General features: G+C 47.7%; 1 protein-coding gene across 1 annotated transcript in view; it reads right to left on the reverse strand.

Moving 5' to 3' along the window:
- Window positions 1–25215, reverse strand: part of PPIL2 (peptidylprolyl isomerase like 2) — a 74636-nt gene that overhangs the window by 9323 nt on the left and 40098 nt on the right. Inside the window, exons 13-16 of the mRNA XM_053369277.1 lie at window positions 20848–20937; window positions 18486–18519; window positions 5218–5335; window positions 4272–4328 (exon numbers count right to left, since the gene is read on the reverse strand). Of these exons, the coding sequence (XP_053225252.1) occupies window positions 4272–4328; window positions 5218–5335; window positions 18486–18519; window positions 20848–20937 (299 nt within the window). The remainder of the gene's footprint in view (window positions 1–4271; window positions 4329–5217; window positions 5336–18485; window positions 18520–20847; window positions 20938–25215) is intronic.

Raw genomic sequence — 25215 nt, forward strand, 5'->3', positions numbered from 1 at the left:
TAGGATGTTGATCGGAAGTACGGCACCCTTTATAGCTGGAGAAGCCAAATTCTGAAGGTTGATATTAGGGCTGCCTAGAACTCAAAAGATTCGTTTGCAGATTTCCAGTGCGTGCAGCAAAATACATAATGCACTGCATTCGTTACGCAATGACCCATCAGCCTCAACCAGCATGGCTAGTGGCCCAGGATGATGGGAGTTGTACCTTTGAAGGTGACCCGGAAACTACAACTAATCCAGAATGCGGCAGCCAGACTGGTGACTGGGAGACCATATAACACCGGTCTTGAAAGACCTACATTGGCTCCCAGTACGTTTCCGAGCACAATTCAAAGTGTTGGTGCTGACCTTTAAAGCCCTAAACGACCTCAGTCCAGTATATCTGAAGGAGCGTCTCCACCCCCATCGTTCTGCCTGGACACTGAGGTCCAGCACCGAGGGACTTCTGGCAGTTCCCTCACTGTGAGAAGCCAAGTTACAGGGAACCAGGCAGAGGGCCTTCTCGATAGTGGCGCCCTCCCTGTGGAACGCCCTCCCACCAGATGTCAAAGAGAACAACAACTACCAGACTTTTAGAAGTCTAGCTGCTGCATTCTGGATTAGTTGTAGTTTCCGAGTCACCTTCAAAGGTAGCCCCACGTAGAGTGCATTGCAGTAGTCCAAGCGGGAGATAACCAGAGCATGCACCACTCTGGCGAGACAGTCCGCAGGCAGATAGGGTCTCAGCCTACGTACCAGATGGAGCTGGTAAACAGCTGCCCTGGACACAGATTTGACCTGTGCCTCCATGGACAGCTGTGAGTCCAAAATGACTCCCAGGCTGCGCACCTGGTCCTTCAGGGGCACAGTTACCCCATTCAGGACCAGAGAATCCTCCACACCTGCCCGCCTCCTGTCCCCCAACAGTACTTCTGTCTTGTCAGGATTCAACCTCAATCTGTTAGCCACCATCCATCCTCCAACCACCTCCAGACACTCACACAGGACCTTCACCGCCTTCACTGGTTCTGATTTGAAAGAGAGGTAGAGCTGAGTATCATCCGCATACTGATGAACACCCAGCCCAAACCTCCTGATGATCTCTCCCAGCGGCTGCTTGTAAATGTTGAAAAGCGTGGGGGAGAGGACAGAACCCTGAGGCACCCCACAAGTGAGAGCCCAGGGGTCTGAACACTCATCCCCCACCACCACTTTCTGAACACGGCCCAGGAGGAAGGAGCGGAACCACTGTATGACAGTGCCCCCAGCTCCCAGCCCCTCAAGACGGTCCAGAAGGATGTTATGGTCGATGGTATCAAACGCTGCTGAGAGATCCAGCAGAACTAGGAAACAGCTCTCACCTTTGTCCCTAGCCTGCCGGAGATCATCAACCAGTGCGACCAAGGCAGTTTCAGTCCAATGATGAGGCCTGAATCCCGACTGGAAGGGATCCAAATGGTCCGCTTCTTCCAGGCGTGCCTGAGTTGTTCGGCAACCGCTCGCTCAATCACCTTGCGCAAGAATGGAAGATTTGAGACTGGGCGATAGTTGGCCATCGTGGCCGCATCTAAAGATGGTTTTTTAAGAAGCGGTTTAATAACTGCCTCTTTCAGCGGGTCTGGGAAGGCTCCCTCACGGAGGGAAGCATTCACCACCCCACGAAGCCCATCGCCCAGTCCTTCCCGGCTAGCTTTTATAAGCCAGGATGGGCAAGGATCCAGAAGACAGGTGGTTGGTTTCACTCGTCCAAGCAGCCTGTCCACATCCTCGGAGGTAACAGATTGGAATTGATCCCACTCAACTTGACTAGACAGAACTCTAGCACTCTCCCGCCCCGGCCCTGCTCCCACGGTGGAGTCTACTTCTTCCCGAATCTGGGCGATTTTATCTGCAAAAAACTTTGCAAAATCATTGCAGGAGAACATGTGGCCCGTACTGGGCCCCGATGTTGCAGGTGGTTCCGCTAAATTGTGAACCACCTGAAAACGTCTCCTGCTGCTGTTTTCTGCAGATGCAATAGAGGCGGTGAAGAAATTCTTCTTCGCCGTCGCTATCGCCACTTGGTAGGCTCGATGTTGAGCTCTAACCTGTGTCCGGTCAGATTCGGAATGAGTTATCCGCCACCGCATAATGGTCACAAATCCAATACATTCAGGATTGGCACTGTCCGTAAGAAATCCAGTTGCAGCAGAACTTAACTTAAACTTACAATAACTTATAACAAGTTTAAACCTTAACACTATAGCATACTGTGTACAGAACACCACACCAGACAGAAAAGAGATAGAAAGTGGAAAGTGAAAACCAGGCTCCTTCTGGCCTTTTTATTATAGTCAGTGTGACCTTGACAGAAGAGATAACGGAACCAGTTTAAGCCAGCTGTACTCAGCTTCTCTGAAGGAATAACCCAAACATCATGAAGTTTCTGCTTGTTTCTTTCACACAGAGAAGCTTCCAGAACCCCCTTGAATGAATTAGAATAGGAAAGATCTCTACACATCAGATCAATACTTTCTGCACTAAGAAATGGAAACTGACAGTGTTGACAGGGGAGAACCAGCCAATCAGCTAATTGCTGCATTCTGGTTTGGCTGCAGCTTCCGAGCCAAGGGCCAACGGAAGCCCCAGCGATGCTCCAGTGATATTTTTTATTATGGACAAGGACCTGGGAGACCAGGGTTCAAATTCCCTGAAGCCCACGGGGTGACTTGGGGCCAGTCACTGTCTCTCAGCCTAACCTACCCTTGCAGGGTTGGTTTGACGTCAAAATGGAGAGGAAGAGAAGCTTGCACGTCACCTTGAGCTCTTTGTTGAAAAAATGGGGTATAAATGCAATAAATAAATAAACGCGACATCATTTAGACTGGTGCTCTGTTTTGTTTTCCATGGGAACTGTTTTGAGCGAGGGATGCGTTTTCAGAAAACGTGGCATATACCGTATTTTTCGCTCTATAAGACGCACCAGACCACAAGACGCACCTAGTTTTTGGAGGAGGAAAACAAGAAATAAAATATTCTGAATCTCAGAAGCCAGAACAGGAAGAGGGATCACTGCGCCGCGAAAGCAGCAATCCCTCTTGCTGTTCTGGCTTCTGGGATAGCTGCGCAGCCTACATTCACTCCATAAGATGCACACACATTTCCACTTACTTTTTAGGAGGGAAAAAGTGAGTCTTATAGAGCAAAAAATACGGTAAATAAAAATCACAAGGACTCTTGCTCAAGTCTCCCTTTCCCCAAAATCTGAAGCCAGCATCTGCTGATTCACTGGCCCGTTTTATTCAAGCAAACGGTAGTGCTACCTCGCCGTCTGAAATATTATGCTCGGCTTATCAAAATGCAGAGGTCCAATCAGTGTGCCAAATAAAAGCACTTTAATAAAGAAGTGGAAAAATCAATTGATGCACAAAGAGGAGATACTGCTTGTGGCCAGCAACCATCAGAATGGAAACCATTTTTCAAGATTTTCATTTGAACCCACCTGGGTGGGATGCCAGGGCCCATATATCTCTTCATTCCTACTGCATCTGAATAGCACCCTTTTCCTAAGAGTACTGACCCCCCACCCCACCCTGCCCCTGTGCGCAGGAGCTGAATGAAGACCTAGGGGTCGAAATGGGGTCAGAAAGGGCCTGGAGCTGGAAAACCGGTTTACAAGGTACAGCGTGAAAAAAACTAATTAGGAACTAAAAACCACAGAAATAAAGTGCATGGGCATATACAGAGTGCCCATGTGTGGGATACAGCAGTATTCTCAGAAAATGCTGCTTCATTGCTTAAAAAACAAAGGGTATACAGCTGCTACTTGCTTTTTGTTCTAGTTTTAATGCATATATGTGTCTGGTTTTTGGTTTAAAATATTGCAAGTCACTTTGAGTTGCCATGGCAAAAAAAGCAATGAACAAAATTATCACCATCATTATTAATTTTATTTCTTTAATTTTGCTGTTTGTTTCAAAGAACATTTGTTATATTCTTCAGAATTTAGGCTGGGTTCAAAGATGACTTTGTAAGGTCCTTAGGGGGTCAATGAATGCAGAAGTTTGGCAAGACCTGATCTAAGGAGCATATGTGGGTTGATGCCCTTCTATGCTCACAACCCTCTTGCAAGGCGGGCTAGACTGAAAGGCGAGGAACCAGCCCAAGGCTCTCCACTGGAGCTATTGTGGCAAAGCTGGAGATCAAACATAGGTCTCCCCAGTCCTAACCACTCTATCTACACCAGCTATTCCTCTGCTGCCCAAGTACATAGGAAAACATGGTGTATGTTGCAATAAACTTGTTTCTTTTACCTTCCAAACACTGTGTGTTTCCTGTCCAGGTATGCACAGGATCGGAATGTGATGAAGCTGGAGAGAGGGAAAAACAGACAGACCTTACAAACCTGCCATAGAACACATCAATATTTCATATATATATATATATACTCTCATGTCTTGTTATGCTGCCATTTCTACAGGGATATATGCTCAGTATTTATCACTCCTGTTATACAAAAATCTCCAAATGGGTCTGAACTTCAATGTCTAAAACTCCTGGTAGAGGACAAGGATCTAGAGATCACGCTCAGGGTGGCCAAATTCTGTGCGACTGCCATAAAACTTAGGGAACAAGCTGTACTACCAAAATGATTAAGGTTTTAAATGGCAATTTTAGGTTATATTTTAGTGATCAAGATTTAATATATATATTTTAACTGCCGCTATATCTGTATTGTCTCTGTTATACCCAATTTCAATTCAATGTATTCCTGTTTTGTTTTATGATTTTCCTGATATTGTAAGTGAGCCGGAATTGGTCTATGACCATAATAATAAAATTCATTTATACACACACACAACCTGGAGAATTTCAAAGACAGAAGCCAGAAGGCAAAAAATTAGGGGAGGGCTTCCCCATCCTGGTGGTGTTGGACTACAACTCCCATCAGCCCTAGGCAGTGTGGTTAATGGGTCGTGGATGATGGGAGTTGTAGTCCCAACCCATGGTAAAACGACAGATTCCTCACAAGGATTCTACCTTTCCATTAACAGCCTTTCGGGTTGCTTGCAGAAAAATTAGAACAGCGCAAAGGGCAAACAAGAGAATTAAAAGCAGTAACAGGATCGCGTAAGCCTTAAAAACAGCTAAGAGAGGCTGTGAAGGGTGAAACTGTTAGACCCAGCCCCAAGCTTTTCACAGAATTCCGCATGCTCCTTAAATGGGTTTGAGATAGAGAAGAGCCAAGCGACTACTCACAACTGGGACTTGTTATTGTTGGGTCCGGTATTAGCCATACTGAGGACGCCACGTCCTGTGTGGGACAGGTTGGGCTTGAACTCATCTTTGAAAGGCTTCCCCCAATATGACTCTCCCCCTGAAATAAACATTATTATTATTATTACTGTAAGTCCATACCTGGTCACGCTAGTCCCAAACACACAGACACAAGATAGGTCAAAATGCCACAAGGAAAGGCTGCGCCATACCGAGACAAGCCGCTGGTCCATTTAGCTCAGCACTGACTCTCCCCAGCAAAACCCGCCTGGCAACTTTGCTGACACCAGGTTAGAGACTTATGTTTTTTCTCCCTGGGCTTTTGCTATTGCTGTGTTACAAGCAACCCCTGCAGCTGTTATGAGGGACTGTTTTGTAAGACGGGCAACTGTCCCAAGCACACCCAGCCCAACCAGGAAAAACTTTTTGGAAGTGTATTTCTTTATTGGCAAAGCACCAGCTGCCTAGGTGATCTACTTCTGCAGTCCCACGCTCCAATCCAGACAGTTGATTTCCCCCCCCCCCCATTTTTTTATTCATTTTATAATACAACTAAACAACACAAACAGAAAAACAAACAATACAAATTCTTGTCTTATCCTTATTTTTTCTAAACATTGTTAGGTGGGCTTCCCCAAGTCCCCCCATCTGATTTTCATTTTACCACATCTTTAGCAGTTTACATATATCATAATTTTAAACCATTTTTTTAAATCACGCTTACTTTTACCATTAAAAATCTTGACATTTTATCACTTACAAATAATACTATTTTAAAATACACTATCTTCTACTTCTAACCCTACAGCCTATATGCACTTCCAAAGCTATTCTAAGATTTAAATATTAACATGTTTTTTCAAATATTCTTTAAACTTCTTCCAATCTTCTTCCACCGTCTCTTCTCTCTGGTCTCGGACCAGTCTTCTCTCTGGTCTTCAGTCCAGACAGTTGAAGCAACAGCGTAACTAGGCCCCATTCAGCTTACCAAAACCCCCTTGTCTGAGGCGGTCTGCGCAAACTCTCAGCGATTCCAGCTAGTCCCATCGCTTCAAGCCCTGCCTTGTGTGTAGAGACTGCGGAGGGGAGGGGAGGAGACATTCCGAAGGCATGGCTCTCTCGGAGACCACGGCAGCCTCTTCCGCCTCTGAGATTCCCTGCAACTCTTCTCCCGCCTCCTTTCTGTCCTGCCTGTCTCAGGCTGCCTGGTTTCTTCCCCTTGGGTCCCCACTCCCACAGCACTTGCCTCATGGGTGGCACAGAACCACACAAATTGTGGGCCCCTTCCCCATGATTGTCCTCATGCTCGCCTACCCGCACATCCTCTCCCCTGCCTGCACGTTCCCTGACTACTTTGGACTCCTGTCCATCCCAGAAATCGGTGCCATTCTGATAACATAAGGATCGGCCAGAGCCGGCCCAGTCATTAGGCAAGGTGAGGCTGCTGCTTCAGGCAAAAGAAGTCTCATAGGTGGCAAACCCACAGGTGTCCGTCCGTCCCCTGCCTCTTCCAGTGGCAAGAGAAATGCTGTCAATTTTGGGCAAGATTCAGTCTATTTTGGATGTGGCAAAGCAGGACACACCACCCGTGGGATAGGTTTCTTGGAGGGTAAGCTCATTTTTAATGCATACAAGAGGGAGCGGTGATCCAGTGCTGCAGCACTGAGTGCTTTGGGCTCAACATCCCATCCAGCCATGCCTTCTTCCAGGACACTCCATTCCTCCTCCCACCAGTTCAAATTAAGTGTTGGCATTCCACGGCCAGTGAGGATGTTCAGCAGTCAATGAGCAGTTTGTGTCCCCCGCCCCCTCTACCGATTATAAATGAGAACTTCTGCAAAACTTCCCCATGCCTGCAAATACAGTTTGTGTCCCTGCCCCCCCCCCCCAATTATAAATGAGAACTTCTGCAAACCTTCCCCATGCCTGCAAATGCCTCTCTCTTGTTTGTGGATGGTGGCTGTTTGGGCTACATAAAGTAGAACGGGCTAGACTGCCACCCTCCGCGTTACATTGCTGGACCAAATCTCAGCAGCTCTGCAAAACCAGTAGTCTGGGATGATAGGAGCTGCAGTCCCACAACATCCAGAGAGCCACAGGGTAGCTAGTCCTAAAACAACAGACAGGCCCCTGGGAGAATGAGTTTGCTATCTGCCTTGTTGGATTCCACTGGGATCACTGAAGCTTCTGCTCAAAAGGTGGCCATTATCCATCTCACAGAACCCTCATGTGGCATATGTAAAGGTAAAGGTAAAGGTACCCCTGCCCGTACGGGCCAGTCTTGCCAGACTCTAGGGTTGTGCGCCCATCTCACTCTATAGGCCGGGGGGCCAGCGCTGTCCGGAGACACTTCCGGGTCATGTGGCCAGCGTGACAAGCTGCATCTGGCGAGCCAGCACAGCACACGGAACGCCGTTTACCTTCCCGCCAGTAAGCGGTCCCTATTTATCTACTTGCACCCGGGGGTGCTTTCGAACTGCTAGGTTGGCAGGCGCTGGGACCGAGCAACGGGAGCGCACCCCGCCGCGGGGATTCGAACCGCCGACCTTTCGATCGGCAAGTCCTAGGCGCTGAGGCTTTTACCCACAGCGCCACCCGCGTCCCAAAATCTCCAACCTTCCTCAGATTCCTGTGGGACTTGCAATGCTGCAGCATTTGAGCCCTCTAAGGAGCTGGTCCCCACCTTTAGCAGAGACAAAAGGGAACCTCAGGTTGAGTGCATGCAGCTCATCTGCTTTGGGCTCCTCACTTTCATGTTATTTATGACAGATGTGACATTTTCATTTTCCTCCAGGACTATTCCTAATCAGGAGAGAACATTCTGAGATGAGTCACTCCCAGAGTTATACAGTCGATTTCTCTCCCCCCCCCCACACTTTGCATCATTACCAGAAACAAAACACCAGAAAACGCATCTGCAACAAGCAGAGAAGAAGGTGGCTTGGCTTGCAGAACAACCTTAATGATCCTCTGGAGGAATCGCATCACTGGCGGAACAGCCGCTTCCAAAAGCCTCTGCTGTACTCAGGAGGCTTTCAGAACACGTAGGCTGCAAAGTGAGCAGGCGAGAAGAATCCAAGGGAAGGGATAAGGAGAGGCAGACCAGAAGCTACTGGCAATGGAGTCTGGGGAAACGGGGCTCAGTCCCGTCCGCCTCTGTCTCAATCCCTTCCAATCCTTCTTTTACTTAGGGGGTGGCAGAGGCTGCCTGCTTCCTCTTTAGCCTCAGTTTTGCTTTTGCACAGTACAGTGGTACCTCGGGTTAAGTACTTAATTCGTTCCGGAGGTCCGTTCTTAACCTGAAACTGTTCTTAACCTGAAGCACCACTTCAGCTAATGTGGCTTCCCACTGCCGCCGCACCGCCGGAGCACGATTTCTGTTCTCATCCTGAAGCAAAGTTCTTAACCCGGGGTACTATTTCTGGGTTAGCGGAGTCTGTAACCTGAAGCATATGTATCCCGAGGTACCACTGTACTTTCTTTCCAGGGAAAATAGTGCTGGTACTCACCAGCAAGCAGGGGGCGTGGCCAGTGCATGGGAGGGGCGTGGCCTGATGGCAAGGCTGGGCGGTGAGGACGGGCCAGCTGCCAGATGCTCCCTCGCCTACCTACCAGGGCACTGCCGCCCAGGTGAAGAAGCCTCCCTTGCTCGGCTTTGGGAAGGAGGCAGCAGGGCTCCAGGATCCTGTCAGAGCATCCCTAAGCTGGGCAAAGGCTTCCTGGGCTCGGGGAAGGAGGCACAATGCTCTGATGGGGTCCCAGAGCCTTCCCTCCTCCTCCCCTTCGAAAAGGTGGTGGTACTGTGTACCGTTGCATGCTGCCAGAAAACACTGCAACTTCTGCAGGACTTAACAAAGGAGAGGAGGAGGAGGAGGAAGATGGAGACAAGACTAGAGTTGGCCAGCCTTGCCTATCGTTGGCTCTGACTCTCATCTGCTGTTGCGTTCCCTATCTTCCCCCCCAGCAGTGCCAATGGACACCAGCCACCGCTCGCTCTGCTCCCCACACACCCCAGATTATCAACTTCATACACACTTACAAATCATGCATACAAATCCAATACAGATTCAGATTAGGATAAAGATCTCCACTTAAAAGGGTTGCTGAGAAAAGAAAGTCTTCAGTTAAGTGCCAAAAGACAATAGAGTCGGTGCTTATAGTTCCACAGGGCAGGTGCCGCCACACTTGGACTCCTATATTGTATGGAACAGACCTACTGGTAAGACGGCATTTATCCATTTAACAAAATTTATACTCCACTTGACTGCAGAAAACCTCAAAGCGGTTTACAAAGCTGGTAAAGAGCAAGATGAAAATCACAACCCTACTTTAAAACATACGGAAGTCAAAATGCTAACACGGATTAAAAATTACCCCCGTTTTCTAAGCGTAGGCTTGTTTCAACAAGGAGGTTTTTAGCAGGCGCTGGAAAGAGTAAAGTGCAGGCGCCTGCATGATCTCAACAGGCAGCGTTGCCACACTAAACGATCAGAGTTCTTACAAATGCAGGGCGGGTGTTCAGCCGTGGCACTTGGGAGTAGTGCCAGCTCTGCCGATCAAAGTGGTCAAATGGGTGCATGTGGGGTAGGGCCGATCTTGTAAGAGGCATGGGTATACAGTGGAACCTCTATCTACAACCATAATCCGTTCTGGAGGTCCGGTCATGACTAGAAACGTACATAAGTAGAGGTGCACTTTTCCATAGAAAGTAATGGAAAAGTGAATTGACCCGTTCTGGACGATGAAAAACACCCCCTCAAACAGCAATTTAACACCGATTTTACTGTCTAATGAGACCATAGATCCGTAAAATGAAGGCAATAATCAATGTACTGTACTATAAAATAAATAAGACAGTATTGTAGATGAAAAAAATTAACATTTTTTTCCCTTACGTGCGCTGAGGGTGGGTGGGCTTACCTGGCTACAAGCTGGGGGTGGGGCAGGGGTCAGTAAAGAGCTGATTCACTTTGGCCTAGGTCACTTTTTTTTTCTTGCCAGGCCAGGTTCTTCTCTGGACTTCCTCAGGTTAGTTCCTCGGCGGGGTTTGGGGCTGCAGTGCGCCCTGCTGTGCCTCTTGCAGGCGGCACCTCTTCCACAGCTTTGGGGGTGGGATGGGGGCCCTCTCCCTGGCGGCAGAGGCCCCAGAGCTGCTCCACAACCGGTCGGGTGAGCTCCGGGCTGCTGGCAAGGCCTCTGTTTGTATCTAGAGGAAAGCTCATAAATCGAAGCACTTACCTAAGGTTGTAACTGGAATCATATGTAAGTAGAGCCATACGTAAGTCGAGGTTCCACTGTATAAGGCAGCATTTCTCAACCTGTGGGTCCCCAGATGTTGCTGAACAACAACTCCCATCATCCATAGTAGTTCAACAACATCTGGGGACCCACAGGTTGAGAACCACTGGTATAAGGTACCTTTTCCAGTATCCTATTCACAAGATGGATAGGTGGCGTTATGAAACAGGACCAACCCCTTCAACTTTTCCAGTTTGCGAGCTGATGGCCAGGGCAATTCTTCCAGCAGCAGTCTAGCACTGTAGCCATAGTCTGCCCCACCAAGCAGACGAGCTGCTGCGTTCTGCACTGGCTGCAGCTTCCAGGCCAACCTCAAGGGCAGCCCTACATAAAGCACACTGCAGCAATCTAACTGGGAGAAGACCTCCAGTGCCTGGAGGGCAGTAGCTTGGCTATTCTGGGCTAGAAATGACCCTCTCTTACAGAGCACAGTGACTGGCTGGCCACATAAGAGATGAGATACCAATCTTTTAGGTATCCTAAAATAGTGACTTTTAAATAGAAGGAGCGGGTGAGGAACACAAAAATAAATTATGTGTTTGTGTGTGCGCAGGGTGGGAGTACTGGGGTGGGGGGAAGAGACAGGCGTTTGCAATGCTTCCTCCCCGGAGATATTGAAGCGGCCATGCATTCTCCAGACTGCTTCTCAAAACCATAGCAACCCAGCTCTGTTGCCACGGAAAAGATGTGCTCTCCCTTGCGAGCTTGATGCTTGCCACATACAGGTGCTGTTTTAAACGAGGGGCCTGTTAAAATAACAAAACCTGCAATATTCCAAACAACAGGCGTAGGTGGGAAACGCATCATGCATGGCAATTTCAAAATGAATTGCCACTTTACTTAGTTGGGTGGAAGGGGGGCGGATGTGAAGGAAGGGGATTGGGTGAATGAAGTGGGAGGGCTTCTTGTTCAACCAACTGACAGCTTGCTTTCATTCTCCCTTGTGACACTGGGGTTAACCTACACTGTAGGTGTTTGTAACAATCCCCCAGATGGCCTCTTTATTAAAGGAAAGGTGGCTTAAGTGGGGCTGGGGTGGCTTTTGAGCTAAAGAACAGCAAAAGATGAGGTGCTTAACCCTCTCCCATTTTCTGTTTTTCTTCTCCAAATTGGCCTCCCAAGTGTTCCAGCCACTGGCGGAGGAAGAGGAGTGCGGGGGGAGCGCACCGCCCCCGGCAGCGCGATCCCGGTGGGGTGCCATCGCGGCTGCCCCCCGCCCACGCTGGGCACCACACCCTCGCAGGCGGCATGCTATGCTCCCAGGACGCACACCAGCCCCATCCCCCGCCTGCTTTCCGCCCCCCCCCTGGTGCCGGAGCATGAAGCTCCGCCACTGGTTCCAGCTGCATGTTTTTTCTTTGCAGAAAGGGGGGGTCCCCCAAATGGGAATCCCAAGGGGGCTTGGACATCCCCCAGATGTTAATGAAGGGTTTCAACCTTATGAATGCTGCCACTAAACTAGTTCTGTGAAAAAAGAAGCCTCTGCTGCAGAAGGGTCTGCGCTAGCCTTGAGTTAATTTATTCTATCTCCGCCTCAGTGCATTTCACCTGTAAAATGGGACTACTCACTGAATGCTTTTGACGATCTCTTGGTGCATTTTTAGTGTTTGGTGCAAGAACTGCAAGCTCAGGTGTGGATTTGTTGCTATACACAGGTCACCCCAGAATATGGTGCTTGGGGTGCAGCGTGTAATTCTGATCCCCTGTGCCACCATATTGAGACTCTCCTTAGCTGGCAAAAGATGGGGTGCTAGTAAAAACTAAAAATCCTAGGTACAGTAGTTGTTGTGCTGGTCTACAGGGGGTGGGGGGGAATAAAAAATCCACTTTAGGCCCCCCCCACCTTTATTTGGACAACAACAACAACAACAACCACCACAAAGAGCAAGGGTTTCACGTTCTCCCGTGGGAAGTGGGCTGCAGAATAAGGAAGGAGACAAAACCAGCTGCTGGCTACCTCAGCCCATGGTAGAATACCCAACCCACTGCTTTTGTGTACCCAGTTAATTAAGAATTAAAAATATGAGAGGTGGTGATGGCTAATGGGGATAATGAAGTGAGTTGGGAGTTGATTTGAAGGGTGATGTGTGTGAATAGGAACTGCCTTGGAGAAGAGCCATAACTCAGAGGTAGAGCATCTCTAAGCAGGAATGTCCCCTGCCCGATAACCTGGCAAACCACAGTCAGCCAGTGCCTACAACAGGGGTCTGCAAACTTTTTCAGCAGGGTGCCAGTCCACTGTCCCTCAGACCTTGTGAGGGGCCAGACTATTTTTTTTGGGGTGGGGAATGAATTCCTATGCCCCACAAATAACCCAGAGATGCATTTTAAATAAAAGGACACATTCTACTCATGTAAAAACATGCTGATTCCCGGACTGCCCGTGGGCCGAATTCAGAAGGCGATTGGGCCGGATCCGGCCCCCGGGCCTTAGTTTGCCTACCCATGGCCTACAATATGGAACTAGATGAACTGATGGTTTGACTCAGTACAAGGTAGTTTCCTGTGTTGATTTGGGTAGCAAATAATTTATTTGGGAGGTATTTGGATGGGGAGTCTATTGGCTTGTGTTTTGTGGAATTTAAATTCTAGACACATTTTCTGAATTTTAATCTATACTTACAAATTAGCAAATGCATCATCATCATTATTAAAAAAAAACAGAAATTCATACAAGCTTGTGTCCTCTTTCTCAATGGCGCACGTCCTCTGCTTCGGTGCGATGCCTAAGCGGGCACATGAGATCGCCTGGTCGCCACACAGTGGCACTTCCCAGCCTTGCTTGTGGATTGGCATGGCAGTTAAACCCATTTAATACAATGCAGAGGGAGCCTCGGGGCAAATCCTCCCTAGTTTCTGGAAATGGAAGTCTCTGAGCTTTTATCTCTCTCCCTCTCTGTGAAACAGGGAGCACAGCGCACATTACAGCAAATCCTTAAGACCGATTACCACAAGGAATTTCAAATGCCACATGACTTGTTAAGATAAAGGAATATTTCTAGTCTGGCTGCAATGTAAATCAGGCTTGCCTCGGGACTGAAATACTGAATTAGATTAAGAGGAAGGTAACATTCTGATTGCTTCTTCTAAGCACGCATCTGAAGCTTCCCTCGTAAACAGCTGCATAGAGTAAATGGAATCTTAAATAGCTACATACCGTTAAGAGAACCAAAAACAGTATATTGAGCCAAAATGCCACTTATTCCGCAATTGGCAATGTAACCACTCCAGTTCTTTAATACTCTTGGTTGTTAATTTTAAATATTCCATGTACTGCACTCCAAAGGCTTAGAATCCGTAACATCTGCTTTAACACACCCTCCCCAAACATAGTGTTGCCCTCCATCTGTCCTGAGAGACAATGTCGTGCGCCTGGGGTGGGGTGTGGAGTCAAACTGCTAAGTGACTTCCCTGGGACGCAAGCCTGGGCGGTGTGTATGGAGGTCTTGGGCTGCCCAGACAACAAGAGCCCACTCTCTGCCTCCCTGATGTGGCCCAAAGGAAAGCAGAGCAATACATTTGGCACCAGCTTGGCTGCAGGAGTTGCCGGAAGGATGCAGACAAGGTGCCATCCAACAATTTTGGGGACTCCAGTCTGGATTTATGTAGAGATTTACTCCTTATACAGTCATACCTCGGGAAGAATACGCTTCAGCTTAAATATTTTCGGGTTGCGCTCCGTGGTGACCCGCAAGTAACAGAGTGCGTTACGTCCGGGTTTTGCTGCTCGCACATGTGCAGACGCTCAAAATGACATCATGCGCATGCGTGGAAGCTGTGAAACGCGACCTGTGAACGTGCAGACGCACAGTCGCGTCTTACGTTCGCTTCAGGATGAGAACGGGGCTCTGGAATGGATCCCATTCACACCCAGAGGTACCACTGTACAGTGGTACCTCCGGTTACGAACTTAATCTGTTTCCGGAGGTCTGTTTGTAACCTGAAACCGATCGTAACATGAAGCGCACTTTCGCTAATGGCGCCTCCCGCTGCTACCTCGCAACTTCAGTTTGCATCCCGGGGCAAAGTTCGCAACAAGGGGACCTACTTCCAGGTTAGCAGAGCTCGTAACCTGAAGCGTTCGCAAGGAGGACGGTACGTAACACAAGGTTCCACTGTATATATTTAATCTGCAACTGAAAGCATACTCAATTACAGTTATAAGTTCTTTAAACTTTAAAAGAGAGTGTGTTGCATAGTTTTTAAAGGGGGGGGGCGGAGAATGAAAGGGTCAAACGACCCAGGGCTGTCTTCCGCATACTCTGCAAATGGGAACTACAGTCCAATTTCCCACACTTTCCACAAGTCTCTCGGTCTCTGCTTCTGCCATCTGATAACCGCAGCAATAACTGAAACCCGATCCCTTGGGGATATTGTAGTGGGGAGGGGGAGGGAGGCTGGTAATCTGTGCACAGTCACAGGTACAGGATCCGTGGCAGCGCAGAGCGGCCTTCCCTGCACCGGTCGAGAGAGAGTTTGCGCTCTTTGTGTCTGTGATTTAGCCACACGGCTCTGAAGCATGCAATAAGAGTGACTCCCCCTAATTCACTCTGAATGATGGTGGCTGCTGGGAAGAGCTCCTTTCCAGAATCGCTTAAGCGGCGGCTTTGCAAAAGTTGCTCCGAGCTCCGAGGGAGGGAACTCTGAGGCCCGCTGAGCCAGCAGGCGTACTCAAGTCGAATTCAAGGGAAGTGAGCGGAGATGGAAGCAAGATGGAAACGTTGCCCTCAGTGTGAAGATAACTTATCTTCTTCTTTTTAAACAAAAGAAGAAGAATGAATCAAGTAAAGTCCCCTTCTGGGCGTTTTATTGGCACTTGCAGTTCAGTCGCCCTCAATTCCTACTACGAGGATTTACAGTTTCCCCCTCAGATTGGTACCTGCGCCACGGCCCCAAAGGAGGGGCCAAACACTTAAAGCGCTATGACACCACTTCAAAAAGTCATGGCTTCCCGCCAGAGAATTCTGGGGGCTATAATTGGTTAAGGCTGCTGTACCAGAGGTACAATTCCCATAGTGGTTTAAAATTCAACCCCTTTTCACAGAGAACTACGAAGCCACAACTGTTTAAAGTGGTGCTGCAGTGCTTTGTGTGTGCAGTGTGAATGAGGCCCAGGAATAACAGAATCACAGGTTTGTAGAGCTGGAAGGGGCCACAAGGATCATCCAGTCCAACCCCTGCAATGCAGGAAACTTTCATCCACCATGGGGCTTAAACCCATGAGCCTGGGATTAAGAGTCTCATGCTCTACCGACTGAGCTATCCAGCCTCATATGCAAAAGTAAGGGACGCAGGTGGCGCTGTGGGTTAAACCACAGAGCCTAGGGCTTGCCGATCAGAAGGTCGGCGGTTCAAATCCCCGCGACGGGGTGAGCGCCCATTGTTCAGTCCCAGCTGCTGCCAACCTAGCAGTTTGAAAGCACATCAAAGTGCAAGTAGATAAATAGGTACCACTCCGGTGGGAAGGTAAACGGCGTTTCCATGTACTGCTCTGGTTCGCCAGAAGCGGCTTAGTCATGCTGGCCACATGACCCGGAAGCTGTATGCTGGCTCCCTCGGCCAATAAAGTGAGATGAGCGCCACAACCCCAGAGTCGTCCGCGACTGGACCTAATGGTCAGGGGTCCCTTTACCTTTACCTTTTACTCTAAAAGTAGCCTCAGGCTGGAGACTGATCTACTACCCGCTGCTTCCTGCATGGATCTGTTGGCACCAGAGCCTGCATCTGAATCCCTAGGAGACACTTCAGCCAACAGACTCCGACTTGACCGCAGACCCTTTGGGGGAAAAAAGGACTGAGTGCTTGACCATATGATGGGTTTTAAAAGACACGTCAGAAAGCACCTGGTCCAAAGAGGTGAGTGGGGAGGCTGAATTTTGCCCACAGGACTCCCAAGCCAGTGAACTAATCAGACAAGTCTTCAGCTTGCTTTATTACCTGCCCTGCAAATGTTTGGGTTGGACTAGATGGCCCTTGGGGGTCCCTTCCAACCCTATAGTTCTCTGATCTGCTATCTGCAAAAGAACCGTGGGTGACCTGAAAGCACGCAAAGAAAGCATCTAGCAAGTCTAACGAGACAGATATTTACAGTGGTGCCCCGCAAGACGAATGCCTCGCAAGACGGAAAACTCGCTAGACGAAAGGGTTTTCCGTTTTTTGAGCTGCTTCGCAAGACGAATTTCCCTATGGGCTTGCTTCGCAAGACGAAAACGTCTTGCAAGTTTGTTTCCTTTTTCTTAACACCGTTAATACAGTTGCGACTTGACTTCGAGGAGCAACTCATAGAACGCAGTGTACATAGTAGCCTTTTTTGAGGTTTTTAAAGACTTTGGTGATTTTTGAAGCTTTTCCAAAACTTCTTTTGCAGCCATTTGGTAAGTTAAGCTTTTAAAACTTTTTTTGGGGGGTTTTGGATTTTGGGTTGGGGTGTTTGGAATTCAAGGACTTGGTGTTGGGGAGGGGTTTGCAAGAATCTGGAAGCTTGTTTCCCCCCCCTGCATTTTTATGATTTTCTGTGACCATTGGGCCACTCTGCTGTTTTTTTTAAAAAAATCTGGATTTGAATTTCTGTGTGCTGGGTGGCTGGGGGAACAGTTGGGGAGGGGTTTGCAAGAATCTGGAAGCTTGTGTTTTTCCCCCTGCATTTTTATGATTTTCTGTGACCATTGGGCTACTCTGCTGTTTTTTTAAAAAAAATTCTGGGTTTGAATTTCGAAATGCTCTTTACAGTATGTGTGACTTTAAAGAGCACTTAATAAACTCTTGTTGTACCCAATTTGGCTTTATTTGGACTTTTTTTGACCATAGGAACGCATTAATTGATTTTCAATGCATTCCTATGGGATTTCGTGCTTCGCAAGACGAAAAATTCGCTAGACGAAAAAATTCGCAGAACGAATTAATTTCATCTTGCGAGGCACCACTGTAATGGCTTTTGCTCAGATGCCTCCTGAGTCACTGATACTAAGAGATAGGACGGGTCAGCTGGGTTCAGGAGAGTGCCCTTGAGAACAGTTCCCCACTTCGTTCACGGGGCATCTGCCTTTGTCTATGCTGCTCTTGACCGCAAAGCAAGCAAGGGCAGATCTGGGGGGTGGGCAGGAAAATGCGGGGGGAGTATATGAGGAACAAGAAAACTTTTGTTCTTAACTTCATGAAGTGATTGAGGGACTAATAGCAAGATTGAGCTTGGATGGAACCAGCCGTTCTTGAGCCAGGAGCAATTCCACAAACATCTCTTTCATTCTGAACATAACGAAGGCCTTGCTTGAAGCCAGGACATCTCTCTCTGCCCCCCCCCCCCGCCCCCATTCTGCAGTTCTCAAAATGACTTACTCTGGAGTGGGTTTGGGGGAAGGCAATGCAGCTAATGCACAGCAAACAGTTTAAGAACTGCAGTTTGGGTGAGGTCTGTGGCTCAGAGAGCTGCTGCCAGTCAGTGTTGGTGCTGAGCCAGAAAGACCAATGATGTGTTTCGGTATTTCGTTCAACAATTAATTCAAGGCATGTGAATCATTACAATTAACCTGAAAACAAATCACATTTCCATTTCCTAAAATCCTAGAGGAAACAAGCTTTAACATTCTATAACGTAACCACTTGGGTTGTCAATAAAGCAAAGGGCCATCAAGGAATTCCAATTAGTCCTGTTCAGCTTAATGCTTCCATTCCAATAACTGAAAAATTCACCAAGCACACTTATCCTGCCAATTTGCTTTACCTAAAATAGTCTATCCCCTCCCCTTTCATAAATGGTGGGCATAAAAATATAAACAGTACACCGAGCCTGAATTAAGGTTGCTGCACCCTGAAGTGTTGGCTGTAAACAGAAGGGATAAGCAGGCAGCCTGTTGCAACCACCGGCTGAAGGGCTTTCCAGCTTTAAAAGATGGGATTCATTTCAAATCCTGAGCGACCCAACTGCAGGTAAGGAATCGACCCAGTTTGCTTACCTGTTCCTGTTCCTGTTGGATCTCCTCCTTGGATCTGTGGAATCAAAAGATATAGAAGGTTTAGGGTGGGAAGAGGTGGGGAGAAAGGATGCAGATGTAATAATTGGGTGCCAAGAAGGTAGAGGCTCTGCTGATGGGCAGACCCCGAGTCAAGGAGCTACAGTGGTGCCCCGCAAGACGAACGCCTCGCAAGACGGAAAACCCGCTAGACGAAAGGGTTTTCCATTTGGGAGGCGCTTCGCCAGACGAATTTCCCTATGGGCTTCCTTCGCAAGACGAAAGCCCATAGGGAAATCTCCGGGACAGCGGGGAAGCGCAGCGCGTCTTCCCCACTGTCCTCGGACCTCCTCCGAAGGCTGGCGGTGGGGCGGAGAGACGACCTCCCGCCGCCAGGCTCCGGAAGGCTGCTCCGAAGGCTGGCGGTGGGGCGGAGAGACCTCCTCCCGCCGACAGCCTTCGGAAGGCTGCTCCGAAGGCTGGCGGTGGGGCGGAGAGACCCCCTCCCGCCGCCAGGCTTCGGAAGGCTCCTCCGAAGGCTGGCGGTGGGGCGGAGAGACCTCCTCCCGCCGCCAGGCTTCGGAAGGCTCCTCCGAAGGCTGGCGGTGGGGCGGAGAGACCTTCTCCCCGCGCCAGCCTTCGGATGGCTGTCCTGAAGACTTGTGGTGGGAGGAGGGTTTTCCTTCCCACCGCCAACATTCAGAATGCTGTTCTGAATGTTGGCGGTGGGGAGGAAAAACCCTCCTCCCACCGCAAGCCCTGGGAACAGAGGAGAAGCGCTGTGCGCCTTCCCCTCTGTTCCCGTACCTGTCCTGAAGGCTTGCGGTGGGGAGAAAAGCCCTTCTCCGCACCGCCAGCCTGGCAAGCGGTCTCCATAGGAACGCATTAATTGATTTTCAATGCATTCCTATGGGGAACCGTGCTTCGCAAGACGAAAAACTCGCAAGAAGAAAAAACTCACGGAACGAATTAATTTCGTCTTGCGAGGCACCACTGTAGATTACTTGTTGTGGAAGGGGTGGTACTCCCTTGGAAGGATCAAGTGTGCAGTCTAGGGGTACCCTGTATTCAGCTCTGTCATTGGTTGGCCACCATGAGAACAGGATCCTGAGCTAGGTGGGCCAATGACCTGATCCAGCAGGTTCTTCTTATGTTCTAATGCAGCTGACTTTTAGAAGACATCTGAAGGCAGTCCTGTTTAGGGGAGTTTTTAATGTCTGATGTTTTATCGTGTTTTTAATACAGTGGTACTTTGGAAGTCGAACGTAATCTGTTCCAGAAGGACGTTCGACTTCCAAAAAGTCCGATTTCCAAGGCGCGGCTTCTGATTGGCTCTTGCAAATAGGAAGAGCCAATCGGAAGCCACTTGTCTGCCGCGTTGGGTGTTCGGCTTCCAAAAAACGTTCGAAAACCGGAACACTTACTTCCAGGTTTTCGATGTTCGGGAGCCGAAACATTCGGCAACGGAGACAATTGAAAACCGAGGTTTGACTGTGTTCTGTTGGGAGCCGCCCAGAGTAGCTGGGGAAGCCCAGCCAGATGGGAGGGTATAATAAATAAATAAATATATTATTATTATTATTATTATTATTATTATTATTATTATTATTATTCTATCAAGGGAATGGGACCCTGCTTCCTCTCTTGTCTTCGCTCTAGTTATCCCCACAACAAAACTGACGGACAATGTGTGGGTTGTGTGGAACTGATGAATATGCAGTGGCAATTTCATGTGCTAAAAGGTGATTATTGCTATATCTATATCCCTCCATTCCTCCAGGGAGCTCGTTGGCAGACATTGCTCTCCCCTTCCCCATTTCATCCTTGCAGAAACCCTGTGAGGTAGGTTAGGCTGAGAGATAGAGACTGGCTCAAGGTGAGCCCAGCGAGTGGAGATGTGAAACCTGGTCTTTGGGGTCCTGGTCTGGCACTCTAAGCACCAAGTCCCTTAGAGTAATGCAGTTCAGAGTCTGGCCTTTCACACTGCCCAGTGAACCCAAGTTTCAAATGTCACAAGCCATGGAGTCGGAATGAAAATGATGACAACATTCTTCCTTTCTGAGTGCTTGGAAACGGCTGATGACAGCCTGACTTATTCAACGCAGGTTGCTAGGCAATCAGATGTTGCTCTTACTCCAGAAAAGCGACCTTGTTCTCAAGGAATATTCTCTTTCTATTAACGTCAGCCTTATTTTTTTGTCTGTGGCAAATTCTAGTCCAGAAGGAGATTTGAAAAAAACACAAAACACACACAAAACCCCCACAAAGAGTGAAAATTAATACCTCTTGACATAACTATAGTTCTCTGCTCTGGTCATAAAACACTGGAGATAAAAAAGCTTTCTCCCCCACTCCCAATACTCACCACAAAATTACGAATTGATCTGTGAAAAATAGTCCCGTTGTAGTAATTTTTCTTGCACAGTTTAATGAAGTTTTCACAGGTTTTAGGAGTCTGGAAAATAATAAAAAAGCATTAGGCAATTGTAATTAAAGATTGTCTTTCACACAGTCAAAAGAATGATTATGTGTTTCCATTCTTTTTAACGCCCATTGTATCACACACACAATGACGCATTACCTGGCTGAAATTGTTCCGGTCTAATTCAACAAGCAAAACAATATTGCGACGCAGGTCTCAACGTATTCCTCCCCCCACCCAAAAATATTGCAGATTATTTCCCACCAAATTAGTGCTAACCTGTCCCTGTTCTTTATTCCCTTCTGCCAGCTTTCTATTTTACCATTTCAACAGCAATTTCTTTTAGGACGAAGTTGTACTAAACCTAGGTGAACTGCAATTCAGATGAAATCGTGAACTTTCCCCTCCTGGAACTTTAAGAATCAAAGACAAGTCCTGCTGGGTCAGACCAAAGGCCCATCTAGTACAGTAATCTGTTCTCAATGTAGTCTCTACTAGACGCCTCTGGGAATCCTTTAAGCAGGACATTGAGTGCAATAGCACCCAACTTCCTGATCTTCCACAGCAATAGAATTCAGAGGCAGAGTACCTCTGATCTTGCTAAATTCAACAGGCTTGTAGGAAAAGAGGCAATCTTTCAAATATTTGCATGGCGGTAGATTCAAGTTTGGGAGAAAAGCAATGACAAACCTAGACAGCATCTTAAAAAGCAAAGACATCACCTTGTCAACAAAGGTCCGTATAGTAAAAGCTATGGTGTTCCCAGTAGTGATGTATGGAAGTGAGAGCTGGACCATAAAGAAGGCTGATCGCCGAAGAATTGATGCTTTTGAATTATGGTGCTGGAGGAGACTCTTGAGAGTCCCATGGACAGCAAGAAGATCAAACCTATCCATTCTTAAGGAAATCAGTCCTGAGTGCTCACTGGAAGGACAGATCCTGAAGCTGAGGCTCCAATACTTTGGCCACCTCATGAGAAGAGAAGACTCTGTAAAAGACCCTGATGTTGGGAAAGATGGAGAGCACAAGGAGAAGGGGACGGCAGAGGACGAGATGGTTGGATAGTGTTCTTGAAGCTACCAGCATGAGTTTGACCAAACTGCGGGAGGCAGTGGAAGACAGGAGTGCCTGGCATGCTCTGGTCCATGGGGTCACGAAGAGTTGGACACGACTAAACAACTAAACAACAACAACAAGATTCAAGTACCAGCCCACAACTACATAATTCTCTACCACAAGATGTAGTGATGGCGACCCGCTTGGGTGGCTGTTAAAAAATTACAGAAATTCATAGATGATATCAATGGCTGCTAGTCTTTATGGCTGTATTATTTCCTCCAGGATCAGAGTTGCCATGTCTCTGAATACAAGTCACTGGGGAACAACAGCAGAAGATGGGCAATTGGGCTTCCTGGAGGCATCCAACTGACTACAGTGGAAAACGCGTCTCTGGATCTGACAGGCCTCTGGTCTGATCCAGCGGGGGATTCTTTGTACATTCTTACGAGCATAAGTAACTGTTTAACTGGATGACTCTGTTTTTAAGTGGTGAATGATGGCATAGTTGAAAGGGCAGATAAAGCAAGTATGTTCATTTTTGTCCGTGACTCAAAAAGAAAATAAGCAGCTTTTAGCAATAGCTGGTGATTATTTTTTTAAAAAAGGAGCAACACAGTTGGGGCAATAAACACATTTTGCAATGACTCTCTTAAAAGGCAAGGAGGGGAGGAATGAAATTAGCTGGAAGCCGAAGTGCCTGTGAGAATACAAAGTCCCACTTCAGCATTCTAGAAACCAATAACAAAACCTACCAGAGGTTGATAAGAGACAAATTGCTTCTTTACTTTGGAACTATTTTGTGGGCTGCAGCTTGGTAAATGAGGACCAACGCTTGCCTGCAATTTCCCCCCTTCCTCCTGTAAAAAGCTATCAGTGCGTTCCCATGGCCACTGCGTGCATCGCGCAAGGCAGACAATGCTCCGGCAAGCAAGTGGTTTCTTAGCAACCTTATCAGAACGAAGCGCGGTTAGAAACCAGCCTAGGTTTCTTTTCCCTGTCGGAAAACGAAGCCAATTTCATCCTTCCAGCAGGTACAGAAGTGACACCTTCATTCCTTCATTACGTAACAATCTTATGCTCTGAATCTTTCCTTTACTTTCTTTCAAAGCAACAACAACAACAACCCAGCTGTCACTATATAATTGGACCCCACTGAGAGGGTCCATAAGGAAGGAGGCAGTTGGGGGGGGGTCCTGAGTCATTTAGGACTTTAAAGGTGCTATCACAAGCACCTTGAATGAGGCCCACAAATGAACTGAGAGCCGTTTTAAAACGGGGTTAGGTAAAGGTAAAGGGACCCCTGACCATTAGGTCCAGTCGTGGCCGACTGGGGTTGCGGAGCTCATCTCGCTTTATTGGCCGAGGGAGCCAGCATATAGCTTCCGGGTCATGTGGCCAGCATGACTAAGCCGCTTCTGGCGAACCAGAACAGCGCACGGAAACACCGTTTACCTTCCCGCCAGAGCGGTTCCTATTTATCTACTTGCACTTTGACGTGCTTTTGAACTGCTGGTTTGGCAGGAGCTGGGACCCAGCAATGGGAGCTCACCCCGTCATGGGGATTCGAACCGCCGACCTTCTGATCGGCAAGTCCTAGGCTCTGTGGTTTAACCCACAGCCCCACCAGTGTCTGCATGAGATCTAAACGGAACCTCAGCCAGTAATCTGGTTGCTGCCTTTTGAACCAAATGAAGTTTTCGAAATCACCTTCAAGGGCACCCCATAAAAAAGTGCATTGCAATAATCCAGTCTGGGAATTAGCAGAGCATGGAGTACTGTGGCATCTCTGTCCAAGAGGGGTCATAACTGGTTGAATTCAGGAGCACCCCTAAGCTGTGAACCTGCTCCTTTCAGTGCAAGCCCACCCAGTGGCTCCTAGCGATGGTGTCTATGTCCTACCTCCATTGAATGCCACTCGCTGGAAATCACAGCTGAGGAGAGCGCTGCTGCACTCAAGACCTGTCTACAGGCTTCCTGTAGGCATCAGGCTGGCCACTGTGAGAACAGAACGCTGGACTAGATGGGCCTTTGGCTTGAGCCTGCTACACGGCTTTTCTTATGTTCTTGTATACCATCTTTCTAAACCTCTAACTACTGATATCCTAGCTATTTCTCACTTAGACAGTCATGCTCAAGCAATGACATCTGAATCTTTAGGTATGAATCAAGACAAGCACATGTACCTTACTAATGCGCCAACCAGGGATATCCCGTTCTTGTATCAATGGCATTTATTTTCCACATTTTAGTATTATTATTTTTTAAAGCGTTTATTAATATTCCAATATGTACATCTAATTAACAAATCAAATCAAATTTTCCACATTTTATTATTTTTATTATTCTACATTTTATTATTTATTAATAAAGTAGTATCTTAGCTTCTAATACCAACAGATGCCGGTATTAAGCCATGATCATCAGCCCACCTGTCAGTCTTTATTCCTGCTACCTTTAATCAACCAGCCAACCAATAAACTAATTATAGCCTGTAGCCTCATAAAAATACAGCCGTGTGGCATGCAACATGATAAACAGCAACAATGCAATAAAATCAACAAAAGCATCAATCAATAAAGATTGGTTGGCAATAATGAAACCCTCATTTCAAAGGCCTGTTTGAATACACAGTTTTCAGAAGGGGTCCAAAAACAGGCAGGGATAATTCCTGTTAAACCTCTACTGGCAGGGACTGCCACATGGCAGGCTTGCCACGCTACAGAGGAAGGGTCTGGAACATGCGAGTTTAGGTTCCATCTAGGTCTACTCTACTGTGTGTGTTATAATCTTCAGTGTTCCCCTATGTTTGCTGTTTTAATTTTAAAAACTCAGCGCAAGAAAGAAGACTAGAGCAAATCATCTCCCTGATGGGCTGGTTTTTTGTTTGTGCAAATGTTTCTTTTTTAAAAAAGTAAATGGGAGCGTTAAAAAAAAAGACACACACCACCACCCCGCTGGTTGAAGTGGTACAGTCAGTTCTTGCCACCTTGGTCTACTACTATCATTCTACTGCGCATGTGCAGGCCAGGAGTGCTTCATCAACTCTCAGGGGTCAAAAGAGAGTGCTATGCTCACACCTGTGTTATCACATTGCCACCATCATCAACACTGCAATGGATTTTTACATCTGTTGAATTTCAAATGGCTTTAAGCTGCTTTGGGAGCCAATCTTAACGGAAAAGCATGTGCAAATTAAACAGGCAAGCCTTGCTTGCAGCCAGGAGGCCGCGGCTCAAGCCAGACAAAATCCAT

The sequence above is a fragment of the Podarcis raffonei genome, chromosome 16 (genome assembly GCF_027172205.1).
Source record: "Podarcis raffonei isolate rPodRaf1 chromosome 16, rPodRaf1.pri, whole genome shotgun sequence".
Classification (NCBI taxonomy): domain Eukaryota; kingdom Metazoa; phylum Chordata; class Lepidosauria; order Squamata; family Lacertidae; genus Podarcis; species Podarcis raffonei.